The sequence below is a fragment of the Nyctibius grandis genome, chromosome 6 (genome assembly GCF_013368605.1).
Source record: "Nyctibius grandis isolate bNycGra1 chromosome 6, bNycGra1.pri, whole genome shotgun sequence".
NCBI classification, from domain to species: domain Eukaryota; kingdom Metazoa; phylum Chordata; class Aves; order Nyctibiiformes; family Nyctibiidae; genus Nyctibius; species Nyctibius grandis.
The window spans coordinates 6,668,905-6,687,766 of NC_090663.1; the positions used below are offsets into that span (position 1 = coordinate 6,668,905).

Consider the following 18,862-nt stretch of genomic DNA (forward strand, 5'->3'; position numbering starts at 1 on the left):
TGAGGGGGTGTGTTGGCTTCCCCCTCAGCCCCTGCACCTCAGCGCCAGGAGGGCCTGCCAGAGCCTGGAGAATCGTAGAATGGTTTGGGTTGGAAGGCACCTTAAAGATCATCTAGTTCTAACCCCCCTGACACAGGCAGGGACACCTTCCACTAGACCAGGTTGCTCCCAGCTCCATCCAGCCTGGCCTTGAACACTGCCAGGGAGGGGGCAGCCACAGCTTCCCTGGGTAACCTGTGCCAGTGTCTCACCACCCTCACAGGAAAGAATTTCTGCCCTGTGCTAGTAAGGCTGGGCTTGTTCCTTGGTGGGCACGCTCCTGGAAACCTGGTCCCAGATCTGATCCTGAACGACCAGCACAGAAGAGACCTTCCTGGTTTCAGTGGGGGGAAAATGTTCAGATATTTTAGCACCAGCTTAAGTATCGCAGAGGTGAAATCTTTGTTGAAGTGGGTTTTTTTTTGTGGCTTTTTCCAGCGATGGCTCCTGGAGTTCTAGAGAGCTGTTACTATTTCTTTAGTGTTGGTGTGATGTTAGTACTGTGTATAGTCAAGGTCGTGCAGCTGTCATCATCTAGGTGTTTTTGTTGGTTTTATACCTCTCCTACTGCTTGAGAGGTCACACAGGCAAAATTACTTGACTTCTTAATAGAATGACTAAAGATGTGAAAGAAATATTTGCTGTGGTATGAATGATTGTATCACAGAATCAATCAGGTTGGAAGAGACCTCTGGGATCATCGAGTCCAACCATTGCCCTGACACCACCATGTCAACTAGACCATGGCACTAAGTGCCATGTCCAGTCTTTTCTTAAACACATCCAGAGATGGTGACTCCACCACCTCCCTGGGCAGCCCCTTCCAATGTCTAACGACCCTTTCTGAGAAGAAATGCTTCCTAATGTCCAACCTGAACCTCCCCTGGCGAAGCTTGAGGCTATGTCCTCTTGTCCTATCGCTATTTGCCTGGGAGAAGAGGCTGACTCCCACTCCACTACAACCTCCCTTCAGGTAGGTTGTACTCAGATAATGAAATCAATGATACAGAAATTCCCATTGCATGCGCCGAGTGCCCTCAAAAAGACATTTTCATCAATTAAAAAAAAACGTATAGATACTAAATGTCAATGCTAGTTGTACCATTCAGGTGTATATCATGTGGCTGTTTGCTGCCGTTGATTTTTGTTCTTTTCTTTCAACTTCAGGCAACTGAGTGTCAAACCTATAACAAATCCTCAGTATTTGGATAATGTGGGGAATCCATCCATTAATGGACTGTACGACTTGGCTTTGGGACCTCCAGACTCCAAAGAAGTGTGTGCAACTTGCATGCAGAACTTCAGCAACTGCCCTGGTCATTTTGGCCACATAGAACTGCCTCTGACTGTCTACAACCCTCTATTTTTTGATGTATGTATGCTTGATTATTGTCTTGCTGGTGAAATGGGTGATGGTGCTCAAGCTGTCAGACAGTTCATAGTCCTTGAAAATAGTAAAGGTGCCAAGATCTGGTTTCTCTCTAAGTTTAAGTGTAATAACAGGAAATGTAGTAGAAAAAGTTAGTTGTGTTATGACAGTTCAATACAAATAGACTAAGACTTGTAAAATATACACTTTGTTGTAACTATTATTTTACTCAGTATTGACAAACTAGAGGGTAAATGTTGATCGATAAACTATATGACCAAGTGCAGGGTCTCATGCCTTAATTAAATGGATGGCACAGTAAAAATTATTAGTTGTTTCCTTTAAGTGACTACTACAAACTTACACAAACAGCTACTTACTTTTATCTTAGGATCTCCAAGTGCTTCCTGGACATTCAGGGCTTGTTTGAGCTCCGAATAGCTGTGTTTGTATATTCAGACCAGTAGGTGCTCTTATACCAGGATAATTTATTCCAAAAAACTGGATCAATGTGGATAAGACCCAGCAACCTACCTAGCCATATGCTGAGTGACCTAACGTGTGTGCCAAATAAATGGAAGAATATAGCGTTGTAAGCTTGGCAGCAGGAAGGAGTTGAAGAATGCTAAGCTATGTAGAAATCCATCAGTTTTCCTTTAAAAAAAAATGGGCTGTCAAGGTTTCTTAGATCTAGAAGTCAAACACGTGCTTCTCATAGCTTTACAGCTGTTGCATGTACATAATATGTTGGTTACCTAATGAAGAGCATGGACTTGGTGTGCATCTTTCAGAACAGGTGTTATAAGCTTGTTTGGAAAGCTACTTATGATGGTAAAACTACACATTTCTCCTCAGTGCGTCACATGGGTGTTTTTTCAAAGAATCATCTTTTAAATATAAAAGGATTCCTGGCAGTAGGGATAGGATTTGCTTTATTTTGGTCCTCTGAAAGTTAGATGCCTAATCTGATTAGTACTTTTTAGCTCTTTCCAGAGTCTGAGGAGCGGGACTGTTGCTTACTTGCTTCCTGTACAAGGTAATATATCTACCAGGATAACTTTTTTTTTCCACTTTCTTTCCAGAAATTGTACCTTCTAATTCGAGGTTCTTGTTTAAATTGTCACATGCTGACGTGTACTCGAGCTGTTGTTCACTTACTGCTAAGTCAGCTGAAGGTTCTGGAGAAAGGGTTGCTTCATGCCGTCCATGATCTTGAAGTCATTCTGAACAGGGCAAGTACTGTGTATTTCTCCATCCTTTTTGAGTTGATAGTCTTGTAACTATAGAACTATCCCAGCTTCTTTCATTCTGTTTCTTTTAGTTTTTAGAGCAACATGCAGATGCAACAGGTTCAGAAATTGAAGAAGAGTTAAATCGCCACGTTCAGGAAATATTAGAGAGTCATCAAATAAGAGATCAGTGTTCAAATGTAAGTACAATCAGTGCTTCTTCTGGGATCTCAGGTTTTGTCCTCTTGAAATAGTAATGTGCAGAAGAAAGCCAGTCTTTGACTGCATAGACTCTAGATTTTGTCCTAGAGTTCTGAACTGTGGTATATTTAGAGGGCTTTCTGGATGAAATGACTGAAATTAAACTTAAAAAGATTTTATTTGCTGTTAGCGTAACTGTTAGGTTTCTGGAAGATACACTTTGTGTAGGGATATATCTTGATGGTGTAAATACCATATAAAAATAATCTGATACTGCTGTCAGTACATTACCTACAGATGTTGGTATTTCTCTGTGTGATGCTCCAGCTGTTTTGGGCTGCAGAATATGTTTTGAGAACTCATGCATGCAGCAAATTTGCATAATTACTTACTGAAATTTTTAGAAAGAGTTAGGTAATTGAATTCTCATTTCCATTTAAATGCAGTTTAATGTACATTTTTAGTTAAAGGGAGTCACAGAATCATAGAATGGTTTGGGTTGGAAGGGACCTTATGGATCATCTAGTTCCAACCCCTGCCATGGGCAGGGACACCTTCCACTAGACCAGGTTGCTCAGAGCCCCATCCAACCTGGCCTTGAACACTGCCAGGGAGGGGGCATCCACAACTCCTCTGGGCAACCTGGGCCAGTGTCTCACCACCCTCACAATAAATAATTTCTTCCTGATATCTAATCTAGATCTACCCTCTTTCAGTTTAAAACTGTTACCCCTCAAATTATTAGTGAAGAAGATGTTTAAAGGTCTAACATCTTAGAGCAGATTTGTTTATAAGCCAAGTTTAATTCTTTAATCACTTGTTTCAAAACTAACCTTAAGCACTGTGTGTAAATAGTACATTCATGAGCAGTCAAAAGAAGTGATTTTTATCAATCTTCTACCTTCTTAGATCATCATTAGAGAAAAGCTTTGAAATTCAGTACTGACTTGAAAAATAAAGACTATTTATGAAATAAATTTAAAAAGGAGGGTGGTGAGCATTGAGGGGGGTGTATGTTTCCAGCAAATATGGGAGGATGATGGAAGAATGCTAGAGATCAAGGCATGAATTAAATCAATGTGTGCATTAATACTAATAATGTTCATGCTGATTGTTAACATTAATTATATAGTGTTTAATAAATTCTTCATATCAAATATTTTAAATTTTTTTTAAGGCTTTGGTGGACTTTTTTTCTTTATCAGGTAAAAAACGTATGCGAGTGTAGAAATACACTGATAGCACAGTTCTGGAAAGCGCATATGAGTTCAAAGAAATGCCCAAACTGCAAGTAAGTGTAACTACATGAGGAAGTAAATAGGTGGTGTAAAGTTAAGTATTGTGAGCACTTGTATTAACTTTTATTTGCCTTTCTTGGTTTTCTTTTTTTTTCCTTGAAGAACTAGGAGATCACTAGTGCGAAAAGAGCATAACAGCAAGCTGACAGTAACCTATCCTTCTACAGTGTACCATAAGTCAGGAAAGGAAGGCATTCTGGATGAGCCAGCAGGTAAAGTGTTTATCTTCAATTCAAATGTGTTGGCACTTATTTTCCTGTATTTAAGGTTCACAGATCCTAGCAGTGAATGTGCGCTTATGACTCATGTAAAAAATTTAAATAAACATAAAGCTCAGCAGCCTGGGAGCACCCGATGCCATTAAATTTCTTCATTTGCGAGCCTTCTGTGCTTTTGCAGCTTTGAGTGTCTGTATGTCAGGAAGAGAAGTGCAAAAGCGTAATCTTTGTCAACTCTAATGTGGTTTTGGCACAGTTCATTTTTGGTGGGTAGATTTTTAAAATAGACTAGATAAAAAATTAACTAGGAGGAAGATGGCCAACCTTATTTCAGAAAGAAAATCAGGTAATCCTAACTCTTACAGAAGAATTTCCTCTTAAAGAGGAAAAGACAGAAAAGAAAGTAGGTGACACTTTCCAGGCTTAATTAACCTAGTGTTTGAATCACTTTGAACTTACTTTTTTCCTGTTATATCCTTGATCCTTTACACAACCAGGTAGAATTGAAGTGGATTTGTGTGCGAGTTATTTAACCCTTAGAAAAGATTTATATAGAGAGCTTATACATTTGCTAGTCTGTGGTTTAAATACTAGATTATGTCTCCGGAGTTGTGGCTGAAGAAGTGCAATGTCAGTGATGGATTTTACAGCGGAAAGGTCAGGTGTCTGCTTTAACATCCTATCCATAACACATTTAGCATCCTGTCCATAAGACGTTCAACAAAGGCAGGAAAGTTTGCATATCCCAGTGTTACTACTTTTGAGTGATAACTATGATTTCACTCCTTTAAATTGTAAGGTACTACTTCGGGCTTTGTATTTGAACCCCTTTAGGACTGTCCAAAGTCTAGGGCTGTGTTTTATTATGCTAGTGAAGAAAATAGTTGTTCTAGAAGGTCTGGTGAGTTGCCAGATTTAGAATACCTTGCCTTACCACAGAAAGCTTCAAAACCAGGCATATTCTCACAGTCTCTGTTAACATTCACAGCTGAAGTCCAGGTAAGAATTATCTTCCTCCTGTCAGTGTTCAAAGACCAAGGCTGTAACACTGCTTGGTTACTTTCATGATAGTGCAGTATCGTATGTTCTGAAATGGGATGGACTATACAGTTATGTACATTCTACATAGTCTGCGTCACGGTTGCTCATTGTATTGAATCTTGAAGGGAGTGCTTTTAACCTCGATGCATTCCTGTTTAAGGGGTGGAAAGGTTTTTTATGTGAAGGAATGGGGAATTGAAGTTTCGAGGTGGAAAAATCTGGATTTCTGGACCTTAGCCAAAAGAAGAGGAGGAAACTTTACCTGAGGTCATGGGAGAATTGATTTTCATGGAGTCATGTACTCTGGCTTTCCTGGGACACGAGGGGCTGGCCTGCAAGAGGAGTGGAAATTGAGACCTAAAGTCTCTGGCTTTTTTAAAAATAAAGATCTTTCTGCTTTTCAGTAGCAAAACCACGTGTTTTCCTTCCTCACTGAAATACAGCTAGCCCAGACTCTAACTTACAACATAGATGGATTGCTGACTGTTGCTATTGTCTCATCCAGTAGGGTATTTCATGGGAACCTTCATCTCACTGGTAATACTTGAATCCCGCTTCTGTGTTACCCGGCTGCAGGTTCACTCTTGTGTTCTGGTCAGTGGATGAGATCATTTGAAGAAGGGGTCCAGCTCACCACTAATCAAATAAAACATACACTTTAGATGTTAAAGTTGAGTTTCGTTTCAGTTACTTATATTGATATCTGTTAGTCACAGAAATGGTTTATTTTTTCCATACTGGGACGGTTCTTTAGTTAGTTTCATATTCCCAAAGCAAACATTATAATGATAATTTTAATGTAGATGTCAGACAGTATATTTTGTATGTATTTCCATTCCTTCTCTGAGCTGGAAGGTGCTTATCCTTGTAAGCAAAAAAACCTTTCAAAGTAACCTCTTGTGATTTTTTTTTTTTTTTTTTAAAAGAAATATTTCATTTTTATTTTTTATTTTTCAGCTATTGATGAAAGCCAGTTGGGGAAGAGAGGATACCTGACACCGATGACTGCCAAGGAATACATCCTGGCTCTGTGGAAGAATGAAGGTAATAGTTGTGAAGAGCAACGTTACTTTGTTTTCTGTATCATTTAGTGGACAAAGTCTGCAAATGTTCCCATATGAACTCCTTGTAAAATCTTTGCCTTTTGCCTTAAGGGCTCCTGGCTGCAAGATAGATTTTGTGACAGGAGGACTGGTAGTTAGTAAATGCAGACAGCTGGATTCATTGAATAGTTTGATCAGCTATTCTCAAATTGTGGCTGCCCACAAATCGCGATTGTTGTTTACAGAGAATTTGATGTTCACATGGAGCTGCACCTGCTATTCCCCACGGTTATGTTGGTTAAAGACTGCGAATGTATTTAGCGGTCTTTTGAGTTCCCTGTACTCTCAATCTGTCTGCAGTTGCCAGGAAAAAACAAAGCAGTTTCATGTATCAGCCAGAGCTAGTAGCTGGAAACTGCTTCTTCCTGCTGTTTTGCTTTATTCTTTTGCTATATTCTGTATTTCTGTTCAGAGCTGTTTCTAAAAAATCAGGTATGTGACCAAAAAGAACAATGGCAGTGCTTTCTGAAGTACGCCTAAATATCTTTATTTTAAACAAACTCACTAGTATTTAACTTATGAGATTCTTTTGACTTGATTGACCAAATGCATCTGGGGGTTTAGATTCCCAGACAATAGCAGTGAGAAATTGTTTATCTTTTCTGTTGTATCTTTTTAGGTTTCTTTTTGCGTTATCTCTTCCCTGGGACGGATCCCCATGACAGTTCGGGATTCAGTCCAGACATGTTTTTTTTAGATCTACTTGTGGTTCCGCCTTCAAGGTAAAATTTCCCCCAAAAAACTTTTGTAGAAATCACGGGGTTCAGCGCATACTTTTTGCAGGAGCTGGAGATGTAAAAACCTATAGTACAGACGGTGGTCTGCTAAAGTGTCAGTGTTAAAAAAAAAAAATCACAGCAGTAACTGAAGATAAGTGTTATTATAACTTCAAATGAGTGTGTCAAAGGACTGAAATACTAATTATGAAAAAAAAGTGTTTTGCTACTAGTATTTTGAATTATTATAGAATTTTATAACTATAGTACTGGTAGAATTTCTTGTTAAGGAATCATTCCTCTTTTATGACTGTCCCAGTATAATATATGAATTCTTAAATGCTCACTATTAGTTTATAGGGATTATTTTTCATGCATCGAAGACTTAGCTTAGAATGTTTGAGGTTTACCATGCTACTTTTTGGTGGCTTTAGTATTCTGAAGTAATTTTGATCTGCTGTAGGTATCGTCCCATAAGTCGTGTTGGAGACCGAGTGTTTACGAATGGTCAGACTGTGAACTTGCAGGCTGTCATGAAAGACGCCAAAATGATACGGAAGCTTTTGGTTTTCATGGCAAAAGAACAATGTCAGCCAATAAAAATTACAGAAGAAGAAATCCAAACAGTAAGAGTTGCTGGTTATCTTATTTGGTTTTTGGATATGTGGGTCGAGTTCAGGTAGGCTCCTGTTTAAACTGTTCCAGTAACAGTTTTTGCCTGGGCTGTTGGAGTATGTGCTGTTGGAGATGTTCTCCATAGCTTTTTTTTTCCTTTTTTTTTTTTTTGCTCATGCCTTTTTCCACTCACCCACCTGGTACAAAGGGAAAAATATTTTACGCAGAGCCCTTTAGTCATGGTTTTTGTTTTAGATTGCTCTATGTGAGACGTAATGGGCTCCTGTTACTGGAGAATGAAATATGTACAGCACAAACAGTTCACAATAAAACTTTTCCAGCGTGTCACCGAATGAAAAATGATGGAGGAAAAAAGCCACTTTAACTTCTGAGCCTGGTAGAGCCCATTCTGATCGTGGTTGGTTTTGACCATTGATGTCTAAATAGAACCAAAAAATTCACAAATAACATTAATTAGTAACAATGCTTGTTTACTACTGGCTAGTTCACACAGTCATATAGTGATAAATAATAATGTATATCACCATGCCTTTTTTTTTGTTTGTTCATGAATTGTATTATTGAGGGTTCTTTGATACTTGACTTAGTTTCAGCTGAACTTGATTCACATCATAAGTGTAAAACATTTTGAAAACATTTTTAGTTACTCGGAATTTAGCCACTAGGTGGAGATAGGTTCTTAAAACGTTTGATGTGACAGAAGGTTAATGTTTTCGGATGAGACTTTTAGACTGTGAAAATAAAGTGATGTTTGTGATAAAAGCTCTTGGATGTACATTATTTTTATCTAAGATTAGGACTTTCTGGTAGCACAGTGATTCATAGCACAGGCTGACTAACCAGTAACACGGAATTTGGAAAGAGGACTGTCACTTACCAGGAGATGATTGATTAGCAATCATCTTTTAAAATCCCACTGGTATATGTAGCTGTGGTGTTTGGAGATCTCCGATCCAAGTCACGTCCTAAAGCTTGACAGCAGACCTGTCTGAGGCACTTGGTTGTAATAATTTGAAAGTTAAGTTTACATTGTTAATACTTTTTTAATAAGTGTCTTTAATGAGGTGCAAAATAGTGGCCAATGTTTCATTTGCTATTTAACGCTATAATGTCATCCTAGTAAATAGAAGGTATTTTTTGTTAAGTCCAAGTTTCTAATTTCTGTTTCTGTAGGAGGCAGGAGAGAATAGTGAATCTCTGGACCATTCTGTCCTGACAATGATTCCAGGACAGAGCCTTGCAGATAAGCTGTACAACGCTTGGATTCGTCTTCAGAGCCATGTCAACATTGTATTTGATAGTGACATGGACAAACTAATGACGGAAAAATACCCTGGTATTCGTCAGGTGGGTAGCAGGCAGAATCTTAGAGACTCTGGACTTCGTGTGTCACAGACAGTTAAAACAAGATAAATTGATGGAATAAGAAATAAATGAAATATTTGTGGTCAGTATGCAGGCATTTTCGTGATACTCATCACTGTAATATCTGGAGAATCTGTCTGATGTTGCATGCTTTCACATTTTAAGCATTAACTTCTGTTTTCAAAGCTGTTGGAGAAAAAGGAAGGACTGTTTCGCAAGCACATGATGGGAAAGCGTGTGGATTTTGCTGCTCGATCAGTGATTTGCCCCGATATGTACATTGGTACCAATGAGATTGGCATTCCTATGGTAAGAATAAAGAAAAGGAGTGTTTCTTCTTGGTGCAGCTGTAACCCTTCCAGCTACATAGCAAGCAGTTTAAAATGTAGAGATTTTTCTGACTCATCTGGACACTTTCCTTCCCAGTGTGTCATAGCTGTATGTTACCACTGTGTGTTAATAAAGAAGGAGCATTGAAGAGCAGGAAATTCTTACAGTTGTACTCAACACCACATCTGGGAAAGAGGATTAAAAGAAAGAAGAAGCTGTACTTGCTTCCTGGGATTATGAATTGGTGCAAACTTTATAAGTAGATCCTGTTTCTCCTGTGGTCTTTGTACAGTGTATTTTGTAACAGCTATGGCAGCCTTTAAGAAAAGGCCATAATAACATCATCAGCTTCATTCATCCTTAATGATTTTTACCTGCACAGAGATGACACCAAGCCTGAATTATTATCATTATGTCATCTTTTCTGCTTGCCTATCTGCAAATAGTGGAACTGGTGATAATGCATTTTTTCTTTGTATTTGTTGGTTTGTTTGCAGAATCTAAAATCATACTTTCTTTATTTTGTAGTTGCTAATTGAGTTTTCCTTTTCTACTGCAGTAGAAAATTGTAAAAAGAACATGATTTCTATTCTTATGGTAGAGGATTTTAAAACGGAAATGTATTTATTTGGTAGATTGAGAAGGAGATGCATCCAAGAACTTAAAGTAATCTATGTTTACGTCATGTGAGTTAACATTTGACGCTGCTTTCTCAGTGACTTAGTACTGTTTTAAGCCAAAGTTGAAAAACTAGTTATTTCTCGCCTCTTTTCCCTCCTTTCTAGGTATTTGCTACCAAACTGACATACCCTCAGCCAGTCACTCCCTGGAATGTCAAAGAGCTGAGGCAGGCTGTCATCAATGGCCCAAAGGTTCACCCTGGGGCCTCCATGGTCATTAATGAAGATGGGTCTCGTACAGTGTTGAGCGCGAACAGCCTGACGCAGAGGGAAGCCATAGCTAAGCAGCTCCTCACTCCTTCTTCAGGTGCGCCCCAGTCAGGACTGAAGATTGTGAGTATGACAAAGGGCTTACCAGAGCCCTCCTACACCTATGGTGTTTTTTTTTAAAAATAAAAATACTACTGTCCTTGCTAGTGATTCCAGTGGGCTTGCTCACAAGGACTACCAGGGCAGGGTTATCTTATCTTTTAGTAGGTGGCTGAGAAAAGGTTGGGGAGGATGTGGGAAGAAAAGCTTGGTGCTTTTTCAAATTCTAAAAACCATTTTTCCATCCTGAAATTTATTCTTCTCTTAATGTGCAGTGTATGGTATTCATCTGACCAAGATGGAGAGTAGTCTTTCTTTTGTAGCTGACTGTTCTTGGGAAGTCTTAGCAGTACGGAAGATAAAATACTGCTTTCATTTTATGCTTTTGTGTCCCCCTGCCTCTCTGCCCTTCTCAGCCAATTCTATCTTTCTTTCCTTTTCTTTTCTGTATCTAGAGCGGTTTTTTGGTGGTAGTTCCAAAGACTGAAATTCAATATACTTGTAGAGTAGGTACAGCACAAGCAGTTGATGTGACTTGTCTTCCAGGAGTGGGGTGCCCATGAATATGTACAAAGTAGAGCCCTCCGTTCTGTGTCAGCCGTGCTGGTAGTGGCACCGACCAGGGGAGGAGTTGTCTGTGTTTTAGTGCTGGCTGCTGTAACCTGGGATCCATCTTCCCATCACCATCTTGTTTTACAGATGACAGAACAAGAAACAACCACACTGATACCCCTCTGTTTCTACAGGCAATGACATTTGTGAAATGCTTAGTGCTTATATCAGTTGTTTCTTCAGAGCTGCTGGAGGGTTTGAGTTCTCTGTGCTAGAGCTTAATCAACCCTTGAAACTTCCTAATAACTGTATCTCCATCCCTTGCAAGAGTTGAAAACTTATTATTTAGCTGCTAGGGCAAACATTTTGGTGATGATTATTTTTTTCACAATATCTGTTATATATACCCCTGTCTCTAAAAAAGGTGTGGTAGAGATTTAAGACTGAGTATTTCTGTGATGTCAGTTCTCAGAACCTGTCACAGCGTAAACATAACTATTTAGACTGTACAAGCAGTGTATCGTACTCCTGTTGATAATCACTTAAATGGATGTATAGGTGTTACTGACAGGGAAATTAAGATGAGACTGTTTTGAGAGACTGTTCCAGATAAGAATATATTGTGTTGTACTCAGACCTGAAATTATAACTCAGAGATCCTTGGCCTCTGCTTCAGCTACTGGGTCATATTATCACCTTATTCTAGGGTGTCCAGTGCTGGTTGTATGGTGACAGGTATTATCAATTCAGCCTGATGGGCTTTGGATAAATAGTTTAGTTTCTCATTTACAAATGGCATAATTTTCTTTCTTTTTCAGTCTTTGATCCCTATATTACCAAGGGAGAGGAGAGATTGGTAGAGCGTGGCTTGCATGCTGTTAGCATGGTTTGATCACTGGGATTTCTGGGAGTTAATGGAGGATATGCAGCCTTAGACTGTGGTTTGGTGGAGAGCAGAGGGCGTTCAGGGGCAAGTAGTCTTGATTCTCTTACGAAGTTTTGTGCAGAATGTTAGTAATAGAAAGAAAATGTTTTGGATGCTTTTCAGAGGCATGTATGGAAATGCCTTATAGGCAGCAACCAAAATTCTCTTGCAGGTTTGTCGACACATTAAAAATGGAGATGTCCTTTTGCTGAACCGCCAGCCCACTCTTCACAGACCCTCCATCCAAGCTCACCGGGCCCGGATCCTGCCTGGAGAAAAAGTGCTGAGGCTTCACTATGCCAACTGCAAGGCTTACAATGCTGATTTTGATGGTGATGAAATGAACGCCCATTTTCCACAGAGTGAGCTGGGTAGAGCAGAAGCCTACACTTTAGCCTTTACTGATGAACAGTATCTGGTTCCAAAGGTAAGTAAAACTGTCAGATAAATTTATTCCTATGTGAAATCACTTTGTTTTTTTTGTGTTGTTTGTTTGTTTCTTTTATTTTGACTAATGATAAATGAGATTGCTTGGTTTTTTTGTTGTTTTTTTTTTTTAATTTTAATTTATTTCCAAAATTTATTCCTGGTTTCTGTTCTGTCTTCACTTGTGGTTCTCTTTGTCTAAAGAAGGCCCAGCACAGCCAAACACTCCCCTTCCTTTTGATGTCAACGCCCAGAAGAGATTTAGTAGAGAGTTGTGCTGTGATGACGAGTTCTTTACAAATGACTTTAGTGCTTTTGGCCAGCTGGAATAATTTTGGGAGCTGCTAGCACATGACTTACTATCCCCCCCAACCCTTTTTCTTGTTCTCTCTTTAGGATGGGAAGCCGCTTCCTGGCTTGATCCAGGATCACATGATTTCTGGAGTCAGCATGACCATCCGGGGCTGCTTTTTCACCAGAGAGCAATATATGGAGCTTGTTTACCGAGGACTAACAGACAAAAAAGGAAGAATTAAAATCTTTCCTCCTGCCATTATGAAACCACAGCGATTATGGACAGGAAAGCAGGTAGTAATTTCTTGGGCTAAAAAATGCTGGTGGTTCCAAAATAAGCAGAATGCTAATGTTAAAAGCAGTGCTACTGAGAGTTGCTGAAAAGCCAGTTCCCATCATCTAATCAACAGCATTTAGATCTTACTGTGTATTATTGGAGCTACGAGAGTTGACTTTCATTCAAAATGACAGTGTTAGAATAGTACTTTTACTTGCTGCTCTGAAGAGTGTTGCAGATAGAAGTATAATGCTGCAGTTTACAGGCATGGGAGCAGAGAAGGAATTTGTTGATCGCAGGAAGTAGTTTCTTGCTGACAGTTCACTAAGTATGCAAGTCAGTGCTTTTAAATCTCTGAACTTAAAGGTTTTAGGTAAATACTTTGGTTTTTGACTTTGTGGTTGAGATCATCACTAGGTTGATGTAGTATCTGGGAAGCCCAAGTGGATGCTCCATTTTTGGCTACTTATGAGAGTTTAACATTCAACTCAAGTATTATGTCCCATAGCAGAGTAGGGGAAATTCTCTGCCAGTTTTTCCTGTAAAACCCAATAGACAACTTTTTTTTTTTTTTTTTAAATATATATATTTATCACTAATGGCACCAAGGATTTTTCCAATAATATGTTTCTGAATAATTATGTGTCTCAGCTCATTGATCTTTCAGAGGCTAGAGTAGCAAGAGGATACTCCTGTCTTGTAAACTTCAGACTTCTGAGCTTTTAAAGCTTTGCTGTCAGTGAAAAAAATATGTATAGGGTGTTGCTTTTCTCCTCCATGCCAAATTCTTTACGGTGAGAAGGGAATATAGGAAATAAATAGTTCCTGCCACTCTTCCTGATTCTTTATAGGTTGTTTCTACGTTGTTAATAAACATCATTCCAGAAAACCACATCCCACTGAATTTGACTGGCAAAGCTAAGATTGGTGGAAGAGCCTGGGTAAAGGGACCTGCAAACAGGTGTCTAAATCTTGATTCAATGTGTGAATCTCAGGTATGCTGGGGCAGCAACTCTGGGGGCTGGGCTGGGCTGTATCGTAATGAAATTGGGTATAGAGCAATGGGAAGGGAAGCAGGGGGATGACAAAGTTAAAACAGACATTGAGCCACTCTTACTGCCACAAGGTGGTGATTAGAGGGTAGGCCTGGGGGTCAGGAAAACTCTGTTCTGATCCTGACTGATACAGATTCTGTCTGGTTTTGTTATCCCATGTGTCTTCATTGTTTGACTTTATAGATGGGAAAAATACAGATAGTGTTAGAAGTTCTATTTCTACTATAAATTCTGGAAGTATAGATAATCTGGCCATATTTAACTGTTCACCAATGTGTGGGCTTTCTAAACTTTTTCCTTAAACCTATTTTCATGTAGATTACACAGAAAAACGTGTACAGATCATAATGAGATCAAAATTTCTGTTTTCCTGAATAGCTGTGTTTTATTCTTCAGGTTATTATTAGAAATGGGGAATTACTATGTGGAGTCTTGGACAAAGCTCACTTTGGCAGCTCTGCCTATGGCCTGGTCCACTGTTGCTATGAAATCTATGGGGGTAAAACTAGTGGGAAAGTGCTGACGTGTCTGGGACGCCTCTTTACTGCTTATCTTCAGCTGTACAGGGGATTTACAATGGGTGAGTAACACAAGGACTAACTCATCAGTGCGGTAGTGCAGCACCTCCTGAGATATGAAACAGACATTGTTGGGCACAATACATGCTAAAATTTCTGTAAATAAAGTTTCACAAGGCTGTCCTTGAGTGGGATAGCTGTTTGCCAACCTTTTTTTTCATCATTTTTTTGTTATTGGTGTATAGCTTGCCTTCTAAGCATAAAGAGAAGGTATAATCTTGAGTATGTCCATCAAGTTCTCTCTTTTGTCCTGCCTAGTCAAAGTGTACACAGTCTAAATGTCTGTGTTTGAAATTCAGTTCAGATCAAAACCCCTTGTGAGTCTATCTTATTTTTACTTCTCTGAAAAAGAACTGTTGCGTAGAAACCAGAAAAACTGATAAAGTGAGATGGAAGAAGTTTGGGGGGTTATTCATCAAGTCTTGCATATCTCATTCTACCATAAATCTTTTGGTAAATGTTTGACTTTCATTACAGCTTTGCAAACTTATATAAAAACCCACTTGGCAGGCAACAAAAATTTGACCCTCATTGTACTCTTCTTGCAATAGTTGAAATATTTCATATTACCGTACAGAGCTTTACAAGATGTTTTTATACTAATGAAATATTTACAGCGTATAGCAACAGGAGGGTTTAAATTGGCTCTTATCTGAAGGCACAATATGATCACTTAGAGTTACGTAGACAGTCGACTGGTAGACAGCAGTAGTGAGGAACCAACAGACTGCTGTGAGCCGAGAAAAAGGGAGGAAGATCTGTTGAAGAGAGGAGGGTGATTAATTGACTGTAAGACACAGAAAATATGCAAGGTGCAAAAAATAATTAGGCTATGATAATGAACCTGGGATCACTAGACAGTTAAAATATCAGAAAAAGAGAAGTGGGACTGAAGCAGGGATTTGGTGAAGATGAGATGATTCAGCACTGAGCAAAATGAGACTTTGGGATGAGATGAGTAGGGTTCAGGAGAAGGAGACAAGGTTGTAATGGGAAAAGGAGAGCAGGACTGGACAGAAAGAGTGAAAACAGAGGGACATGCGACAGGGCCATTGGCTCCTTTGCCTTGTAAATGTGTGTGCAACTCACTAGTAAGGTGTCCCACTTGTCCCCTTACAACTGCTGTACACGTAACCTGGGAGGAGCCTCCAGAGGGGATCTAATGCAGCTCCCTCCTCACAGCAAGTCCTGCCAGATGAGCTTGTGCAGGGTTGTGTCTGGTCAAGTCATGAATGGCTCCAGACACGGTGATTGTACAACCTCTCTGGGTCCCTGTGCCAGCATTTGATCATACACATTGTCAAAATATTTTCATCTTGAAAAAAATTGTGTTTCCTTGTATCTCTAAAAGACAAACACATCTTTCAGCCTCTCCTCATCCATCATGTGCTCCAGCCATTTTAGTAACTATTTTAGTGACTTTCACAGGACTCCTTACAGCTTACAGGAGTTAGAGTTCCAACATTTGCTTTGTTCTAAGTTGTTGTTCTCCTGGTCCTGTCTCACAAGGGTCTGTATTTTTAGTTCACGTTTTTAAAAAAGCTACAAAATTACAGATGCTGCAAAGTTCAGCCAATAGGAACTTTGAAGTGGATGGAAGAGAAAAAAGTTTGCTGTGGCTGGCCTGTAACATTTGTTTGTGCAAGCCCACAGATTACGATTTTATAGACAGTGTTGAGGTTAAGACTTCTTAAGTTAGGGAGTTGATTTTGCACCGTTAATAATTAGCTTAGTTGATGTTGCATGGTTTTTTTTGACAGCCTATGCCTTCTCCCTCAAAAACCACTCAGAATTTTTTTTTTTCTTTTCAAACTGCAGTTAGCCTGATTTTAATGATTCTTATCTCTTTAATTGTGTCTTCCCTTTCCAGCTCCTTGCTCTCAAGTTCCTTGACACCAAATGTGGTTCCTTCCTCAATTCTTTTTCAGTTTAGGTCATTATGTGGTCTGTCTCCCTCCTTTAACAGGGATTGAAGATATTTTGGTGAAACCTGAAGCAGACCACAAAAGACAAAAAATCATTGAAAAATCAAGCCAACATGGTATTGAAGTAAGTCTGTTTTGCAGAATTTCCACATACATCCCCCCCCAATTAAAACTTTTTAAAATCCTGCCCTGTTTAATCATGTCTGCTTAGCACCTAAAAACCCCCATGTTTTACTTTCAGGCTGTTAGAGCTGCTCTTAATTTGCCAGAAACAGCATCATGTGAGGAGGTCCAAGGGAAATGGCAGGATGCCCATCTCTGCAAAGACCAGAGGGATTTCAACATGGTTGATCTGAAATTCAAGGAGGAAGTAAACAATTACAACAATGAAGTTAACAAGGTTGGTATTGAGGCATCTGTGTATACTAATCTTATTCGGAGACTTTCTTATTAAGTTAATTTAATGTTGATGAGGGCTGCCTGACTGTTCTGGAAGCTAAAGCTTTCCATCTGTCCCCAGCATGAGGTTTCACATACTGCCTTGCCAGTGCACCTCACCCTTGTCCTTCCTGAATGAGAAGATGGCTTAATATTCAAGATGCTTTTAAAATTATAAATAAAAATGTTTGTGGTTAGTCATGGTTTCAATTTCTTAAAGCTTTCAACAGGAATTGCTTTGGTTTATTATTTTATTAATAATGGTTTGATTTTGTTCCCTTCGCCCCACCACAACTCTGTAGGTTTGTATGCCCGTTGGTCTCCACAGGAGCTTTCCAGAGAACAATTTGCAGTTGATGGTACAGTCAGGAGCCAAAGGATCCACTGTAAATACAATGCAGGTAATGGCAGCTAGAATACTTAGCAGCTGCAGGTGGTGATGTGATTTGTCCTAGACTGTAAGCTACTGAGAAGCTCTTGTGTGGATATCTAATACCAAAGCAAGATTTGTATTCTGAGCCTTTGGTGTGGTAAAATTTGAGAAGGATGTTATAAAGACCTCAGTGGGTGATGCAGGAGAGTCAATTTCCATTATAACCTTCTATTTTTGCATCAGTTCTTAGTACATTAGGATTTGTTGAAACAGCAGACCTTCCTGTTAGCAGGAATGCTGCAGATCATACACACAACAAATCTACTGTAGGAGAAAGAGAACTTTTCCTGGCCTCTGTTGGGGTCTGACCCTTCTGTTTACTTCTTCCACAGCTGAACAGGAACAACTAAATCTTTGATTTTGGTAGAGATGGCAAGGATGCTTTTTCATTTTGCCTTCTGCAATACAGACACCAAGCCATAAACGTTATAAAAGAGGCCGTGTAAAATTCTGTCTCTGATGAGAGAGAATGACCAAAGCTCAAGAGGGAGAGGGGGTTTTTTGTGGCTTTTTTTTGTTCTGTTTTTAGTACACTGCTGAGAGGTGGTGAGGGTAATGCAGGGACCTAAAATACTTCTGATATTTTCAGTTTCACATCTCTTTGTATTAAAAGAAACATACAGAATGAGAATGGAAATGTTGAGGATGAGTCAGGGGCTGGAATAACTTAAAAAGACCAAATGAGATCTACATCTTTTCTACCCATCAGTAGCAAGAACATTTAATGAACATGTTAACATTCAGTTAGTGAACATTTAAATTTTTTTACTATGTTTTTCAAGAAAAATTGTTGAACTTATGTGAGCAAAAAGTTGAATGGAAAAGTGATGTTTCCCTTTTTCCTGTCCACATTTAGATTTCTTGTTTGTTGGGCCAGATTGAGCTGGAAGGTCGAAGACCCCCACTGATGGCCTCTGGCAAATCACTGCCATGCTTCCAGCCTTATGATTTTTCCCCTAGCTCAGGAGGATTTGTGACTGGCAGATTTCTCACTGGGATCAGACCTTCTGTAAGTTTAATACTGCTTGTGCTTATCCTGAAGTTTATTTAAATCTTGGTGTTTTAATACAGTGTCTGTGATTATAGATAGCTTTGTTCACCCTACTTTCATATGTAGCTTTTGAGAAAGAGCATAAACTACCAGTCCTGGTTTACTTCTCAGCAGAATGCTGATGGTGGTGTGCTTGTGTTTAGGAATTCTTCTTTCACTGCATGGCTGGCAGGGAAGGTCTCGTGGATACAGCTGTCAAAACCAGCCGTTCTGGATACCTACAAAGGTAAGAGGCTTGGTCTAGAATTTGAGCCTTTAAAAGGTCCTTTTGTTTGTTTGGGTTTTTTTGTGGAGTACTGTAGACTGTATTGCTTAGATTAACTTCACTGTACTTGCTTTTTAGAAAAGTGTTTGCTGTCTGAGTGGTGAATGTT

At 39.3% G+C, this 18,862-nt stretch overlaps 1 protein-coding gene across 1 annotated transcript in view; it reads left to right on the forward strand.

The window, feature by feature from the left end:
• POLR1A (RNA polymerase I subunit A) overlaps positions 1-18,862 on the forward strand; it is a 35,542-nt gene that overhangs the window by 922 nt on the left and 15,758 nt on the right. Inside the window, exons 2-21 of the mRNA XM_068402642.1 lie at positions 1,207-1,411; positions 2,491-2,640; positions 2,730-2,837; positions 4,044-4,129; positions 4,239-4,348; positions 6,353-6,439; positions 7,118-7,220; positions 7,678-7,840; positions 9,024-9,197; positions 9,402-9,524; positions 10,331-10,558; positions 12,184-12,438; positions 12,834-13,025; positions 13,860-14,003; positions 14,460-14,643; positions 16,608-16,690; positions 16,808-16,966; positions 17,307-17,405; positions 18,294-18,446; positions 18,632-18,714. Of these exons, the coding sequence (XP_068258743.1) occupies positions 1,207-1,411; positions 2,491-2,640; positions 2,730-2,837; positions 4,044-4,129; positions 4,239-4,348; positions 6,353-6,439; positions 7,118-7,220; positions 7,678-7,840; positions 9,024-9,197; positions 9,402-9,524; positions 10,331-10,558; positions 12,184-12,438; positions 12,834-13,025; positions 13,860-14,003; positions 14,460-14,643; positions 16,608-16,690; positions 16,808-16,966; positions 17,307-17,405; positions 18,294-18,446; positions 18,632-18,714 (2,889 nt within the window). The remainder of the gene's footprint in view (positions 1-1,206; positions 1,412-2,490; positions 2,641-2,729; positions 2,838-4,043; positions 4,130-4,238; positions 4,349-6,352; positions 6,440-7,117; positions 7,221-7,677; positions 7,841-9,023; positions 9,198-9,401; positions 9,525-10,330; positions 10,559-12,183; positions 12,439-12,833; positions 13,026-13,859; positions 14,004-14,459; positions 14,644-16,607; positions 16,691-16,807; positions 16,967-17,306; positions 17,406-18,293; positions 18,447-18,631; positions 18,715-18,862) is intronic.